Source organism: Podarcis gaigeae (genome assembly GCF_964106915.1).
Source record: "Podarcis gaigeae genome assembly, chromosome: 10".
Classification (NCBI taxonomy): domain Eukaryota; kingdom Metazoa; phylum Chordata; class Lepidosauria; order Squamata; family Lacertidae; genus Podarcis; species Podarcis gaigeae.
This window is the reverse complement of record NC_139686.1, coordinates 66,481,091-66,495,084: the sequence shown is the minus strand read 5'-3', so window position 1 is coordinate 66,495,084 and position 13,994 is coordinate 66,481,091. Positions and strand designations below refer to the sequence as shown.

The 13,994-nt window shown below is 44.3% G+C and overlaps 1 protein-coding gene across 2 annotated transcripts in view; it reads left to right on the top strand.

Moving 5' to 3' along the window:
* Positions 1-13,598, top strand: part of LOC310826576 (uncharacterized protein) — a 56,800-nt gene extending 43,202 nt beyond the window's left edge. Inside the window, exons 5-6 of one of the 2 annotated variants that reach the window (XM_083701694.1) lie at positions 3,129-3,183; positions 13,077-13,598. In XM_083701694.1, coding sequence (XP_083557820.1) covers positions 3,129-3,183; positions 13,077-13,252 — 231 coding nt within the window. In that variant the 3' untranslated portion in view covers positions 13,253-13,598. Of the gene's footprint in view, positions 1-3,128; positions 3,184-3,955; positions 4,427-13,076 lie in introns of those variants that run through there. The other variant, XM_083701695.1, reaches the window with a different exon arrangement.
* Positions 13,599-13,994: the final 396 nt, after the last annotated feature.

The window sequence follows — 13,994 nt, the reverse complement described above, 5'->3', positions numbered from 1 at the left end:
GGACCTTCCACCTCTGAGCTTCTCTCTTCAAAGGAGGACAATTGTGAGGGGAACAAAGCTATATAATCTGCATATGCAGGTTTCAAGGTCTTTATGATATCAGTTGCAGACCAATACCCTCCTTGTTCCCACACCTATTGGCATGGTTATAACCCCTCCACCTCTAACTGGGTATTCAAGGCGATAACAGAAATCACTGGGTTACAGCCAACCAAAAGTCCAGAAGTAGCATTATTATCAACTTACATTGGGGTGGAAGGTTCACGGGCTATGAAGGACTTGCTTACAAATTTATTGACAGCTGCACGAATTATGATAGCTAGGAAGTGGAAGGGGCAAGCAGAATATAAAATGGAAGAATGGTATAAAGAGGTGTGGGATATAGCTATTAATGATAAATTAACATGTGCCATTAAGGTAAGACAGGGAGTATGCTGGAGAAATGGTTTTGAGGAGATATGGAAGGCGTTTGTAGAATTTGTACTGTTAAAACAGAAAGGGGTCAAACCATTGCAAAAGGTGTTGAAATTTTGGGAGGTTGGATAGTAACAATCGAATGGTCTCAGTGGTGGGGTGCACCTTTTTTTGTTTTTTATTATTATTAAAGCTAAAGGGACCCCTGACCGTTAGGTCCAGTCGTGGCCGACTCTGGGGTTGCGGCGCTCATCTCACTTTATTGGCTGAGGGAGCCGGTATACAGCTTCCGGATCATGTGGCCAGCATGACTAACTAAGCCACTTCTGGCAAACCAGAGCAGCGCACGGAAACGCCGTTTACCTTCCCACCGAAGCAGTACCTATTTATCTACTTGTATTTTGATGTGCTTTCGAACTGCTAGGTTGGCAGGAGCAGGGACTGAGAAATGGGAGCTCACCCCATCGCGGGGATTTGAACCGCCGACCTTCTGATTGGCAAGTCCTAGGCTCTGTGGTTTAACCCACAGCGCCACCCGCTTTTGTGATTATTACTTGGTTAAAATAAAATTAAAGAAGAAGAAAATAAGCAGACACTGTTCATTCCATGCTGCTATTTCCCAAACACGCCTTGCTGCTGCTGATGGCCTTGTACCTTGGCCAAACCTATAGGCATTTTCTGGGCCTTACGGATCATTCTGCAGCAATCGGGGGGGGGGGGGAATTCCTCGTTCTGCAATTCTCACATTTAGAGGGCAAATGCACCCCCAAAAGCATCCAGAACGTATATTAGGGGAAACAGAAGTCAAGCGCAAGCTGGGCATCTATGCTAATGAGAGAGAGCAACAAAGGCACAAGCGAGCATTTCACCACAGGCAATGCAAGGCATATCAAAAGGAAAGGAAATAAAAGAGCACAGCAGAGGACAGAGATGCTTTCGGAGGATGGTTGAAAATAGGAAAAGGCAATCAAAACAAGCAGCTAAGACGGCAACTGTACATGTTCCCACCGTATGAAAGCACCTCATATCAGCAATGAGAATAAAGAGCTAATTTATTGGACCTGTATACAAAAAGCCGCCACAGTCTGATCAAACCATCCAGTGCTGATTATCAGGTAGGAAGGTTTCCGTGAAAGACCAGAGAGGTTATATGTGATGATTATAATTGTGTTCAGATCTGGTGGCTCCTTGTTTTCCACTTACATTTTGCAATCAAAAGGTAGCTGTTCCAGAAAAACGTACAAGCAAAACCGATTAACTGTGAGCGTTTCATATAGCAGGCCTCACAAGCTGACCTTTTTTAATTGTCAACTCTCATAATGCAGATTTCCTTGCTGCCAAACGAGCAAGTAATAAAATGCTGCCAGATTACATCATTCCTTCTCTTTCTGATGTTTGGGCGGTGAGCGACATTTCTTAGGAAGCTGAAACGACGTCACACGTGCACAAGAGAGAAGCATTTAGCAGGATTGAGGGACCCCTAGATTCTTAAAAGTACAAAAACGTAAGGGAGGGAAAGCATTTAATTCCCATTTAATCTACCCTGTGAGGTAGGTTAGGCTGAGAGGCATTGACTTGACCAAGGTCAGCTTCATGGCTGAGTGGGGATTTGAAACCAGATCCAATGGGACGCAGGTGGCGCTGTGGGTTAAACCACAGAGCCTAGGACTTGCCGATCAGAAGGTCGGAGGTTCGAATCCCCGCGATAGGGTGAGCTCCCATTTCTCAGTCCCTGCTCCTGCCAACCTAGTAGTTCGAAAGCACGTCAAAGTGCAAGTAGATAAATAGGTATCGCTACGGTGGGAAGGTAAACGGCGTTTCCGTGCGCTGCTGTGGTTCACCAGAAGTGGCTTAGTCATGCTGGCCACATGACCCGGAAGCTGTATGCCAGCTCCCTCGGCCAATAAAGCGAAATGAGCGCCGCAACCTCAGAGTCAGCCATGACTGGACCTAATGGTCAGAAGTCCCTTTACCTTTACCTCCCAGATCCAAGTTAAACACTCTTAACCACCACACCAATACTAGCTCTGCAGGAAGTGAAGCAGTGTGACTGCCTCAAAACTTTTGTGGACACAAATAACTTAGAACGGCCATAGGCAAACTCGGCCCTCCAGATGTTTTGGGACTACAACTCCCATCATCCCTGACCACTGGTCCAGTTAGCTAGGGATGATGCGAGTTTTAGTCCCAAAACATCTGGAGGGCCGAGTTTGCCTCTGCCTGATTTAGAAAGTGAGATCACATGTGACTGCCCCACTAGAATCAAGCGCCCAAATCATCATGGATGTGGAATAAAAAGGAAGCCCGTGTGTGTGTGTGTGTGTGTGTGTGTGTGTGTGTGTAGGTAGGTGTAGAATTCAGTGCTATTTGTGTAGAAAAAAAGGTGCCGAATCTCACCGTGAACATTCTCATAGAATGGCAATGATGTCCACCTGAAAGGTGCCGGAACTGAGTTCCTGAGAGTTCCGCCTGAAAAAAAGCCCTGGAGATGTATTTCAATATGACTAGGAAATTGAGAGTACCCATAAACATTTTTTAGAAAAAAATGTACCTGGATGTACCTGTTCTTACACAAGCAGTTAATGGAGGGAATGTTTTCTGTACTGTCTGTGATGAACTCCCGGAGCCTAAGAGTTGGCTGTATCATTTAATGATAAAGCTACCGACTGGGTTCTATGGTTATGGCTAACATGCCTTTCTTGCTATCATTCTAGGAGCTGATTAACGGGACTTTTCAATGTTTTCATGGAGTTACTAAAGCTACAAAAGGTAGGATGCTTGTTTTACAGTTTCATAATATATTGAGATGACCTGCCGGTTCCCGTCTCATAAAGTGAGCATGCAACTATTTCTTGCTTCAGTGAAAGGAAAGCAATGCCCAAGAAGGCAGCAGCATGCTTGAGAACATTTCCAATATAATTTTCATTTTGAGTGACAGTCTGCTGCGAACCATCACATTATAATCCTCGCCTACAGACTGGGACGAGTTACTGTCACTTTCTTTAGGTGTCACTGTTTGGAATGGCGTTGCTTACACCTCGTCCAAATCCAAAAGCAAATTGTTTCGGATAGTTTGATAAAGACCTTTCTAGGGACTGCGTTCGGTTCCCAAAGTGTCGGGGAATCAATTTAATCCTGTGAAAATCAGTATTTCACATATTACCCATGCGAATAAAGCAGAATGCCTCTGACTAAATTTTGATGTAGCTCCTCTCAAGGGTCTATGATGTGGTGAAATGCCAGAATAACAGCATGTCACCCAATTGACCCTGAAGCGTCCAGCTGTCCTGGGGGACATTAAGGGAATTTATAGTTTATATCAGTGTTGTGGGTGAAACATGTCACATTAATTTAGACGGAGGGAGGTTGATCTCTGCAGATAACCTGGGAAAGAGGGCATCTGCTGAAATTTCCATATTCTAGTCCCTCTACCTCCAACCTGTTTGCATATTATGCAAATTCTTTGCTGCTTATGCAAATAAAGTGGAGGTTTGAAGAATTCCCTTTATTTATTTAACACATTTCTAGCCCTGCCCTCCAGGGAGGACCCTCACAACAGAAGGATCTGCGGCTTTTACAAGGTCAGTCCTAGCAGCTGCAGATGATGGTGATGATTTATTCCAGCTGTTTTCGATCTGAGTCTCTGCTTACAACATCTGAAACAGGGTCCTAATTCTGCATCCTCATAGGTGGGAACTTTGGGGAGTAATCCACTGGAGCAGTCAAGTACAACATTACCTGTTTTGCTAGAGTGGACATGTAGGAGCTGTTGGTCCATCCAGTCGAACTTCCTGTTACACCTGGCTGGAGCATCCTTTCTTTGCATGTGACTAGTAGGTGGGCATGACCTTTCCAGACCTGGTAAAAGGCCGAGTCACGAGGCCATCTTCCCTTTCTCCTTTTTCTGCTTCCTGCTTCACCTGGACTGCACTGCTGGCTATGGGTTATCTCCCATATGGGGTAAACCTATTTGTACAAATTTGTAACATCAACTCTTAAGCCTGCCTTCAGGGATCACACTGTGCTCTGCCTGATTGTGAGTAAAACTTCTTTTTGTTACTTCTGAACAGTGCTTCCCCCCCCTAAAAAATAAATAAATGCTTAGGGGTACTCTCATTTTCCTACTCATATGGAAATACTGCCCCTCAATGAGGCCAAACTTAGATTCACAAAATGTTTAGGGGTACGCGTACCCCTGCATCCCCCCAGAAAAAAGCACTGCTTATGAATAAGACTGTTGTGTCTTTATTCTTTTATGAGGGAATCAAAGGGGTCTTACCAGGAACATACTCCAATCTGGGCAAGCCAGATTGGATTGCTTATTATCTTAAGAGATTCTAACGAGTCTGCAACCAGCTTCCTGCTGTGTGATAGGGGAACACACTGTGCTGCATGAATAAACTTGCTAGTGCGAGTTAGGAAGGATGATATTAATCAATATATCCTCTCCTGTTACCCACAACATTTCCACAAGAACATAGGGTGCAGTACGGTGGTCCTTCACAACTACCTCCCAGGGTGATTATGCAGACCACCATAAATTCCATGAAGGGAGGCAAGGATGTTGGTGGTGGTTAAATATATTCCAAAGCTGAGCCTTCTTTGGGTAGAGCTCAGTGGCAGATCATGTCCTGTGCATGCAAAACATCCCCAATTCAATCCCTGGTCTCTCCAGGTACAGGTGGAGAAGATCCCTGCCTGAAATCCTGGACAGCTGCTGCCAGTCAATTCCAGACCCTCCAAGTATCCCTACTTTCTAGGAACAGCCCCAGATTTACAGAAGCCATCCTGGTTTCTGATTTGATCCTGGAATGTCCCGCTTTTCCTTAGGACATCTCTATTTTCATCAGAGAAATGTTGCAGGCTGTAGAGTTATGCAACCCTCGAGCCAAGGAGACAAGTAACTATACAATCTTTAGAAGACATCTGAAGGCAACCCAGTATAGGGATTTCTTTAAATGTGGAATTGTTGTTGTTTAGTCGTTTAGTTGTGTCTGACTCTTCGTGACCCCGTGGACCAGAGCATGCCAGGCACTCCTGTCTTCCACTGCCTCCCGCAGTTTGGTCAAACTCATGCTGGTAGCTTCGAGAACACTGTCCAACCATCTCGTCCTCTGTCGTCCCCTTCTCCTTCTGCCCTCAATCTTTCCCAACATCAGGGTCTTTTCCAGGGAGTCTTCTCTTCTCATGAGGTGGCCAAAGTATTGGAGCCTCAGCTTCAGGATCTGACCTCCCAGTGAGCACTCAGGGCTGATTTCCTTAAAAATGGATAGGTTTGATCTTCTTGCAGTCCATGGGACTCTCAAGAGTCTCCTCCAGCACCATGTTGTATTATGTTTTTTAAAAGTTGGAAGCCACCCAGCATGGCTGGGGCAACCTACTCAGATGGGTGATGATGATCATTATCATTATTATTATTAAATAAGATGCCTCTCTTTACATTGGAGAAATGTTGGAGGGTATGCAGTGCTGTATAGACAACACCAACACAGGTCCTTGATAAAAGGCATCTGTCAATGTGTCCTAGCACCAAAACAAATACACCTGGAAGTAAGTAGGCTGTATATTTAAGACAGGGAATTTCTATTTAATAGTGATAATAAAACAAAAGCCTGGGTTACTCATTCACATCTTGGTAGGCATGAATGTTGAGCGCAATTAAGAAAAGGGGAAAAAAACACCTAGCTGCTTCCTGTATCTTCCTACAAAGAATTTTTTAAAAAAAGAAATAGACCTCTACATGGATTTAAAAATAATTCTAATATGGCTTCCCCCACAAGGCAATTGTGACAATTCAATGCAATACCCCCCCTTTCTTCCACCCTACCCTCATCTCCCTCTCCACTTGTGCTGTATTTTGCAAGGGATAAGAATAGAACGATTAAGGCGCTCTTTGGTATAATCTTAACCTCCTACACGTGGATTGTTTGCCTCTTTCCACCCCCGCGTAAATGCTAGGTCTTGTTTCTAAAACTGTGAATCAATTGTTGGAGCTGGAGTCATTGACAACTTCCAGCCTCTGTTCTGTGCCATGGAGACTGGTATGCCCTTTATGTAGTTCCACAGAGACACGTGAGTTGGCCGACAGGCTGCCCTCCCAAGAGTTTTGGAATACAACTCCCATCAGACCCAGCTAGTAGGACTATCTTTCAGGGGTGATGGGAGATGTAGTCTGCAGCATCTGCCAGGTACCACATTGGTTGCCCCTAGTGTGGTCCTTAAGGTAGAAATGGGAGTCACGCCTACCACAGAGAATCATTTGGAAGGGGTCCCACAGGCAGTCTATTCCAAACCTTTTGCTCTAGGGCAGTGGCGTAGCGTGGGTTGCCATTGACCCGGACTGTGCAGAGGAAGGAAAACGGATGGAGTACACATGCACATTAAACTGCCTAACGGCGTCTGTGTCACCCAGGTGATCACAGCTGCAGAAATAAGAAAAGAAGAGTCATTCTGTTGTCTGGAGAGGTCACTTCCTGGTTCGCACAGAGAAGCTGTTTTCAAGGGAGCCCAGCGACGGAAGCATGCAGCTGTATTGAGTCAGCATCAGGTGTTGAAATGTTGTGCTCCCTAACCAGTTTGTGCCCGGGGCAACTGCCCCTATGCCTCCCCCATGCTACTTCACTGCTCTAGGGCAGGATCGTTTCCTCCAATATCTGACGGTAGAAATTAGGGTGGAGAGAGAGAGAACCAGTCCACGCCAAAAGCCATTGTGCTATACCGACTGAAAATTACCATATGCTTCACCTGGAATAGCTACTTGGGAAAGAACAGTGAGCAGGCACAATCTAATATGCTTATTCCTAATAAGTGCCGTTGCAAATGATGATCTTTAAATGCTTATAAACTAAGCTTCTAACAGAGACAGAGACATCTAATCCAAATTCAGGATATTCGTTACTAAACATTTCCATCCCCCACCCTGTTTAGTGGCAGCTCTAGTGAATCCTGTCTCGGTTAATAGAGATTGAACTAAATGCTCTTTTGTTCTCATCTATTTTCTGTGATTCCGAGAAGCTGTGACGAGGAAACAATAACCTGTGGGTGGCAGTTAACAGTAGAGTATCCCTGCACTCTGGCTGACAAGGCGCTTTGACTATAGTATAATTTAAAATAATCATTGGCAGCTAAAAGCTGTGAGAGGACAAGGGAGGAGCTGCCGGAAACCACAGCCCTGCCCTGATTATTGCAAAACTGCATTGCATTAGCATCCCTCTCCATTTCCTCATATCAGAGCAAAATAATGCTAAAGCGTCCATGGACATCTTTACCATGGAATCTGCCAGCCAACTTGTTCAAATCGTTGCAAAGAGTAATGTTTGCCACTTAAACATAAAAACATCTCTGAAATATCCTGTGATAAAAACAAACACTGCTATTCTTTTTTTAAAAAGGGAGAAAATCAGAGGTGGGGGATTTTGCCCTTTGAGATGCTGGGATAGGCAATCCATTTTTATTTTAAATAGTTGCCTGCTTGCTATTTCTGCGATGAACCTGATGTTCACTTTTCTGCTTGCCCCAAGAAATAATAGGTCATGATTTTTATTGAATGTGGCATGTGCTGTGATAAGGCATAGTTTTTCCATGTGTATCTGTGCTACAGCTAGGCAGTACCCGAGGCATATTATTAGACAGTTAGAAAGAATTGGTTAGACTAGGGTTAAAGTCAAAGAGAAGCAGAGATTCTCAGGGGGTGCTTGTTCTAAGGCTCTTGGTTGCTCTTTTTGTCCCAGCCAGGCAGAGAAACATGACAAGAGGCAGACAGCAAGGAGTAAATCTTTGCAAGAAGAAGAAAGCATACAGAGGCATGTCTAAAGTCTGTTTCTGGCGCCTAATCCGGCCCTCCAGTCAGTTTAATCCAGCCCCTGTGGCAGTTTATTATTTCCTGGGGTAAATCCTTAAAAAAGCTCAACAACTTTGAGCCCTCTTTGAAAAAGAGAGAGCTTGCCTCTGTGAAAAGAGATAATATGATGCTTGTTCCAGCCTTGCCAATCACAATCCTGCTGTCACTGCAACAACTGCAACAATGACTATTAGATGATATAATAGTAGCCAGGGAGTGCCTGGCACTGCCTGGGAATTTTTAGGAACCAAAAAAATTGTCATTGCTAAATAGATAGTGTAATTTGTGAATTTAGGCCTGTCATGCCAAAAACCGGGCAAGCCACACCCGTCACATTTTGGTCCACTGTAATGATTCAAAATGGCATTGGCATCCAAACCACACACCTTTTGACCTTAGAAGTGACCCAAGTTATAGTTACTTTCCCTTCAAAGATTTGCTGTTTCTTTTCATTGCTCAAACAAAAGTTGTGGGCTTTCCTTGCTACGGAATTTTAGATACCCTGATGATGAATTGGTTCAACTGTCTTCTCATATGACTCCTAGGAGTTATCTGTTCCTCCCAAGTGAGGATTGGTTCTTACAATATTCTCTTACGGCTACTTCACATGCTACAGACCCTCCAAGTGTCCCTATTTTACAGGGACGGTCCCAGTGCAGCAATTTCAAAACAAGGGTTTATGTAAGTTTTAAATGGAACCCCAGTAATCTGGTTGCTCCACTTTTGGCCAGCTGAAGTTTCTGAGTCGTCTTCAAGGATATAGAGCACATAACTCCATACCCTCCAACATTCCTCTGATAAAAATACGATGTCCTCAAGAAAAGAGGGGCATTCCGGGATCAAATCAGAAACCGGGACAACTAAATCTGGGATTGGTCCTGGAAAATATATACACTTGGAAGGGCTGCACTGTGATAATCGAATCTGGAAATTACCAGCATGGCCAAGTCATGTCTGTGAGAAGGGGCCTGTGACTATGACCCCCTCTTCCGCTACCCAATTTGTCCAGCTTAGGGTTTTGACACCTAGCATTGACAGGAACCTGTGACATCTTGGTGATGTCTGAAAGCACCTGCTCCCCAAAGTTTAAAACTCTTCCCTCCCATATGATTCCACTATTCATTAGGAAGGGTTTAAATATCTTTTAACAGTGCCCACATAAAAGCCATTGGGCGTGTATATACCACCCACATTTTTTTAAAAAAGGAAAAGCAATTCTTTGAAGGGAAAGCACGTATAACTTCAGTCAGTTTTAAGATCAAAGTGTGTCTTTCAGAGAGACAGCTTTAAAAAGCCATCAGAGAGAATCAGTCACAGGAAAGCCATCGCGCCGAATGCAGTCACAAATCCTTGAAACCTATTTGCGGAAAAGAAGAATGCTGACTACAAGAACCAACTTTTGATATCCCATTTTCAGACAGCTGCCGTCATCACAGATATGCACAGATTCAACTGGAAAGGTTTCAAGTCTCGACAGGCAAGAGTTTGGCAGGGAATCTGAACATGAATGCATTCTGACTGCTGTGATGGGCTTCCATTTTTACATATGCCATTTATACGCTACACATTGAAGCACATACTTTCCTGCCCAGGGTCCAGGGGTCTTGTGAGACTTCCGCCGCTGCCAGGGGAAGCTGGAGGTGGCGGCGGCTGAGGAGGCAGCCTGAGGGAGGAGGAAGAGGAGGGGATGGGGAGGGATGCAGAAGGGCGGCGCTTTAGTGGCCGCTGCAGCACTGCAACCGCCTCATGCTGGGCTCGCGGGTAGCGTGAGAGTCTCTTTCCCTCCCTCTCAGGTGGGGAAGGGCCGATGGAATTCCTCGCGCCAGGATGACAGCAGCCCCGACGTGCTGCTTAGCATCCCCTCCAACCAGTGCAGCATCTTAATGTAGTAATTTTCCCCTCTGCATCCCTTTCATAACTCTATTTTTAACAATCATTTGTCCCTCCATAGTTCCAATTTTTACTACAAGTTTTCTGTCAATCCTACCAATGTATGTAACTCTTTACAATAGCTTTTCAAATAAATTATAAACTTTCCCCATTCTTTATTAAAGAGGTCCTCTTCCTGGTTCCTAATTCTGCCTGTAAGCTTTGCCATCTCAACGCTGTTCATCAGTTTTGTCTGCCCCTCTTCTTTGGTCGGAGTTGTAGACCCTTAGGATCATCTAGTCCAACCCCCTGCAAAACACAGTCAGTGGCAGCCAAAGCAGCATGGCCGGATTTCAGTGCCGGATTTCTGTATAAGCTAAGCCAAAATCCCTTATTTTGGCTGCTGATCCCTTATTTTTGAGGCTGCTGGTCCCTTATTTTCAAATCTGTAAATTGACAGCTTTGTACAGGAGGCTCTTGCTCAACGTTTGAAGTGACCTGAAGCCAAGGCGACTGCAAAAGGAAGTGTACTTCACACTTTGAGAAACCTTGAGAAGCGTAGACCTGAGGGATTGTGCAGGTAAAGAGGAGCATTTGTTACATTCCTGGAGAATGTAGGTTTAAAGCTAAACGCGAGAAGGAAAAGAAAGTACTTTCTGGAAGAGCCAACGAAAAGGACCATGCAAGGCTGGACTGAGGGGAGTTGTCTAAGGGGAAAGCAGGTTGGCAGGAACAGTCCTTCCTTGACCCTAATGGCAATTCCATTTGTTCCAGGGCTTGCCTGGAAACAAAACAAACCAGCAGTCTAAAATGCCATGTACTTGGGGTTAAGTGTAATCCCTAATTGCTCCCATTTTTCAACATTACACAGAAAGCCTAAAATCTTTCTCTGGGGCTTTTGAACCGACAGAGTCTGTTTTTTCTTTGTTGCTTCATAAAATAGGAGTGTGACCAAAATTCTCTTCTCCTTAGAGGCTAAATAGAATTCATCGCTGCTTGGAATACATCTACAAACATTATTTATTTATTCATTCATTTTTAAAAACAGCTTTTCTCGGCAGATTTGTTTGGCTCTGCCAGCCAGCTGCATATGTGTTGTGTGTGTATGTGTGCAAGAAGTGAATTTACAGGGAACAAAGCAGAAGGTCTTCTCGGCTGTGGTACCCTCCCTTCAGATGTCAAGGAGATAAAGAACTACACAATTTTTAGAAGACATATGAAGGCAGCCCTGCATTGGGTAGTTTTTAATGTTTGACGTTTTATTATGTCTTTATATGTGCGGGGTATTTTTATTTTTATACAGTGGTGCCTCGCAAGACGAAATTAATTCGTTCCGCGAGTTTTTTCGTCTTGTGATTTTTTCGTCTTGCAAAGCACGGACTTTGGAAAAGCTTCAAAAATCACCAAAGTCTTCAAAAACCTCAAAAAAGGCTACCACACCGCGTGCTATGAGTTGCTCCTCGAAGTGAAAAAGGAAACAAATTTGCAAGACGTTTTCGTCTTGCGAAGCAAGCCCATAGGGAAATCCGTCTTGTGAAGCAACTCAAAAAACGAAAAACTCTTTCGTTTTGCGAGTTTTTCGTCTTACGAGGCATTCGTCTTGCGAGGTACCACTGTATTTTGATTTCTACGAGCCCACTATGAACACAGGGCAGAGGTAACTGGCTCAAGGAAACACAGCACAGGCATAGGAAGAGCATTCAGCATAAGCCTGTAAATGGGGAACTTCTTATGGTCATTGTATTAGCAGTTTAGGGGATCCAAGACAGAAAAAATCCAGCATCTTACTGATCCCAGTTGCTCCTGCTGTTTACGTCCCATAATTCTGCATGCAGTTTTGAGCTTGTTCACACAGGGCGGGACTCAACTAAGTTTTACTCAAGAGTCGACCCACTGAAACTAATGGACCTATCTTGGTAATGTTCATTAATTTCTCATATGTGTGTGTGTGTGTATCTATATATATATATTTGTGTGTGTATGTGTAATTTTATTAAGTTTTTTTTAAAAAAATTATATATATAAAACATAGCGATTTCAAACATTAAAATACAGAGTTCTTTCGAACCCTTAGACCTCCTTCTCTCCTTCCATGGGTTCCATCTTTAAGATTAAATTTACTGCATCTTTTACCCTTATCTAACTATTGTTAGATAAGGGTACACGGGTGGCGCTGTGGGTTAAACGACAGAGCCTAGGACTTGCTGATCAGAAGGTCGGCAGTTCAAATCCCCGCAATGGGGTGAGGTCCTGTTACTCGGTCCCTGCTCCTGCCATCCTAGCAGTTCGAAAGCACATCAAAGTGTAAATAGATAAATAGGTACCACTCTGGTGAGAAGGTAAACGGCGTTTCCATGCGTTGCTCTGGTTCGCCAGAAGCAGCTTAGTCATGCTGGCCACATGACCAGGAAGCTGCGGACAAACGCCAGCTCCCTCGGCCAGTAAAGCGAGATGAGCGCCGCAAGCCCAGAGTCGGCCACGACTGAACCTAATGGTCAGCGGTCCCTTTACTTTTACCTTTAACTATTGTATAGCCATAATTACCATTAAAACAATTCCACATTACAAGTGTCTTTATATCCCTGCCAAAGACTTTAACTGTTTACAGTGGTCTTTAAAGTAAATGACAAATTTACTCCAGTCTTTGGAAAATACTTGATCTTCCCGGTTTCAGATCTGCCCCGTCAGTTTTGCCATTTCCACATACTCCATCAGTTTCATCTGTCATTCTTTTGTTGGTATTTCTTCTTCCTTCCATCCCTGAGCTAGTAGCCTTATCGCTGCCGTTGTTGCATCCATAAAAAGTATTTTATCTTCTCTTGGAAACTCTTCACCTATAATACCTAGGGAAAAGGCTTCAATGTTCATTAGTTTCACTGAGTTGACTCTGAGTGAAACTTATTCGAATTCACCCACAAATTGCCCTGTACCTTCTCTTTGTGTGCCTTTGCAGGGAGAAAGGAATATGAGAACTGGTTGACTGTAGTTATAAATAGCATCAGTTCCTGCAAATCTTGTGGCTGGAAGAATTGCTGCCATGCCTTACATTTGCCAGTGGATTTAATTCCTTTTATCCGCTACTTCATATATTACATATCCTTGCACGGACAGAAAATATACTTTGTATGAAACAGCACCAGCTCCCAGCTTCCTGGGAGATTTTTGGACAAAGGGCTGACGTTTCAATGAATGAACGTAGTTAAGATTTCCTTTCATTTCTCCCAATGAAAATGCTCCTGTCCAATTTGCAAGAAGATGCCACAAAATGCTGGGGAGGCAGTGACAGACAGACAATGTTCAGAGAAAGGTGCAGGTATTGGTAGGGATTAAATTTGCATTTAGAGGCAAACCTACCAAATTCAGACGTTCCAAAACAATATGCAAACTGAAGCACAGCCATACCTCAAAATTTACACTTCTTTGAATTTAGAAATGTCATTCTACAGCCAAGGAACGTGCCCAAAATGCACATACTAGGATAAAGCATGCAAATTGCTGAAAAATGCATTACAGTGGTACCTCACAAGACGAATGCCTCGTAAGACGAAAAACGCGCAAGACGAAAGGGTTTTTCATTTTTTGTGTTGCTTCGCAAGACGATTTTCCCTATGGGCTTGCTTCGCAAGACGAAAACGTCTTGCGAGTTTGTTTCCTTTTTCTTATGTCCCAGGCACCGGGCGGCCGCGTGGATGGGTCGGCGCTGGCGGGAGCCTCATTTGTGGGCGCCACCGCCGCCGCCTCGTCGCCTCCCCCTTCCAAATCCTGCGTGCAGTGCCTGTACAGGATAGCCAGCACCAGCAGCGCAGCCAAGAGCAGCGCCAGCAGCGCAGCGGACTTTTTGCCCACGTAGAAGCCCGAGCGCAACTTGACG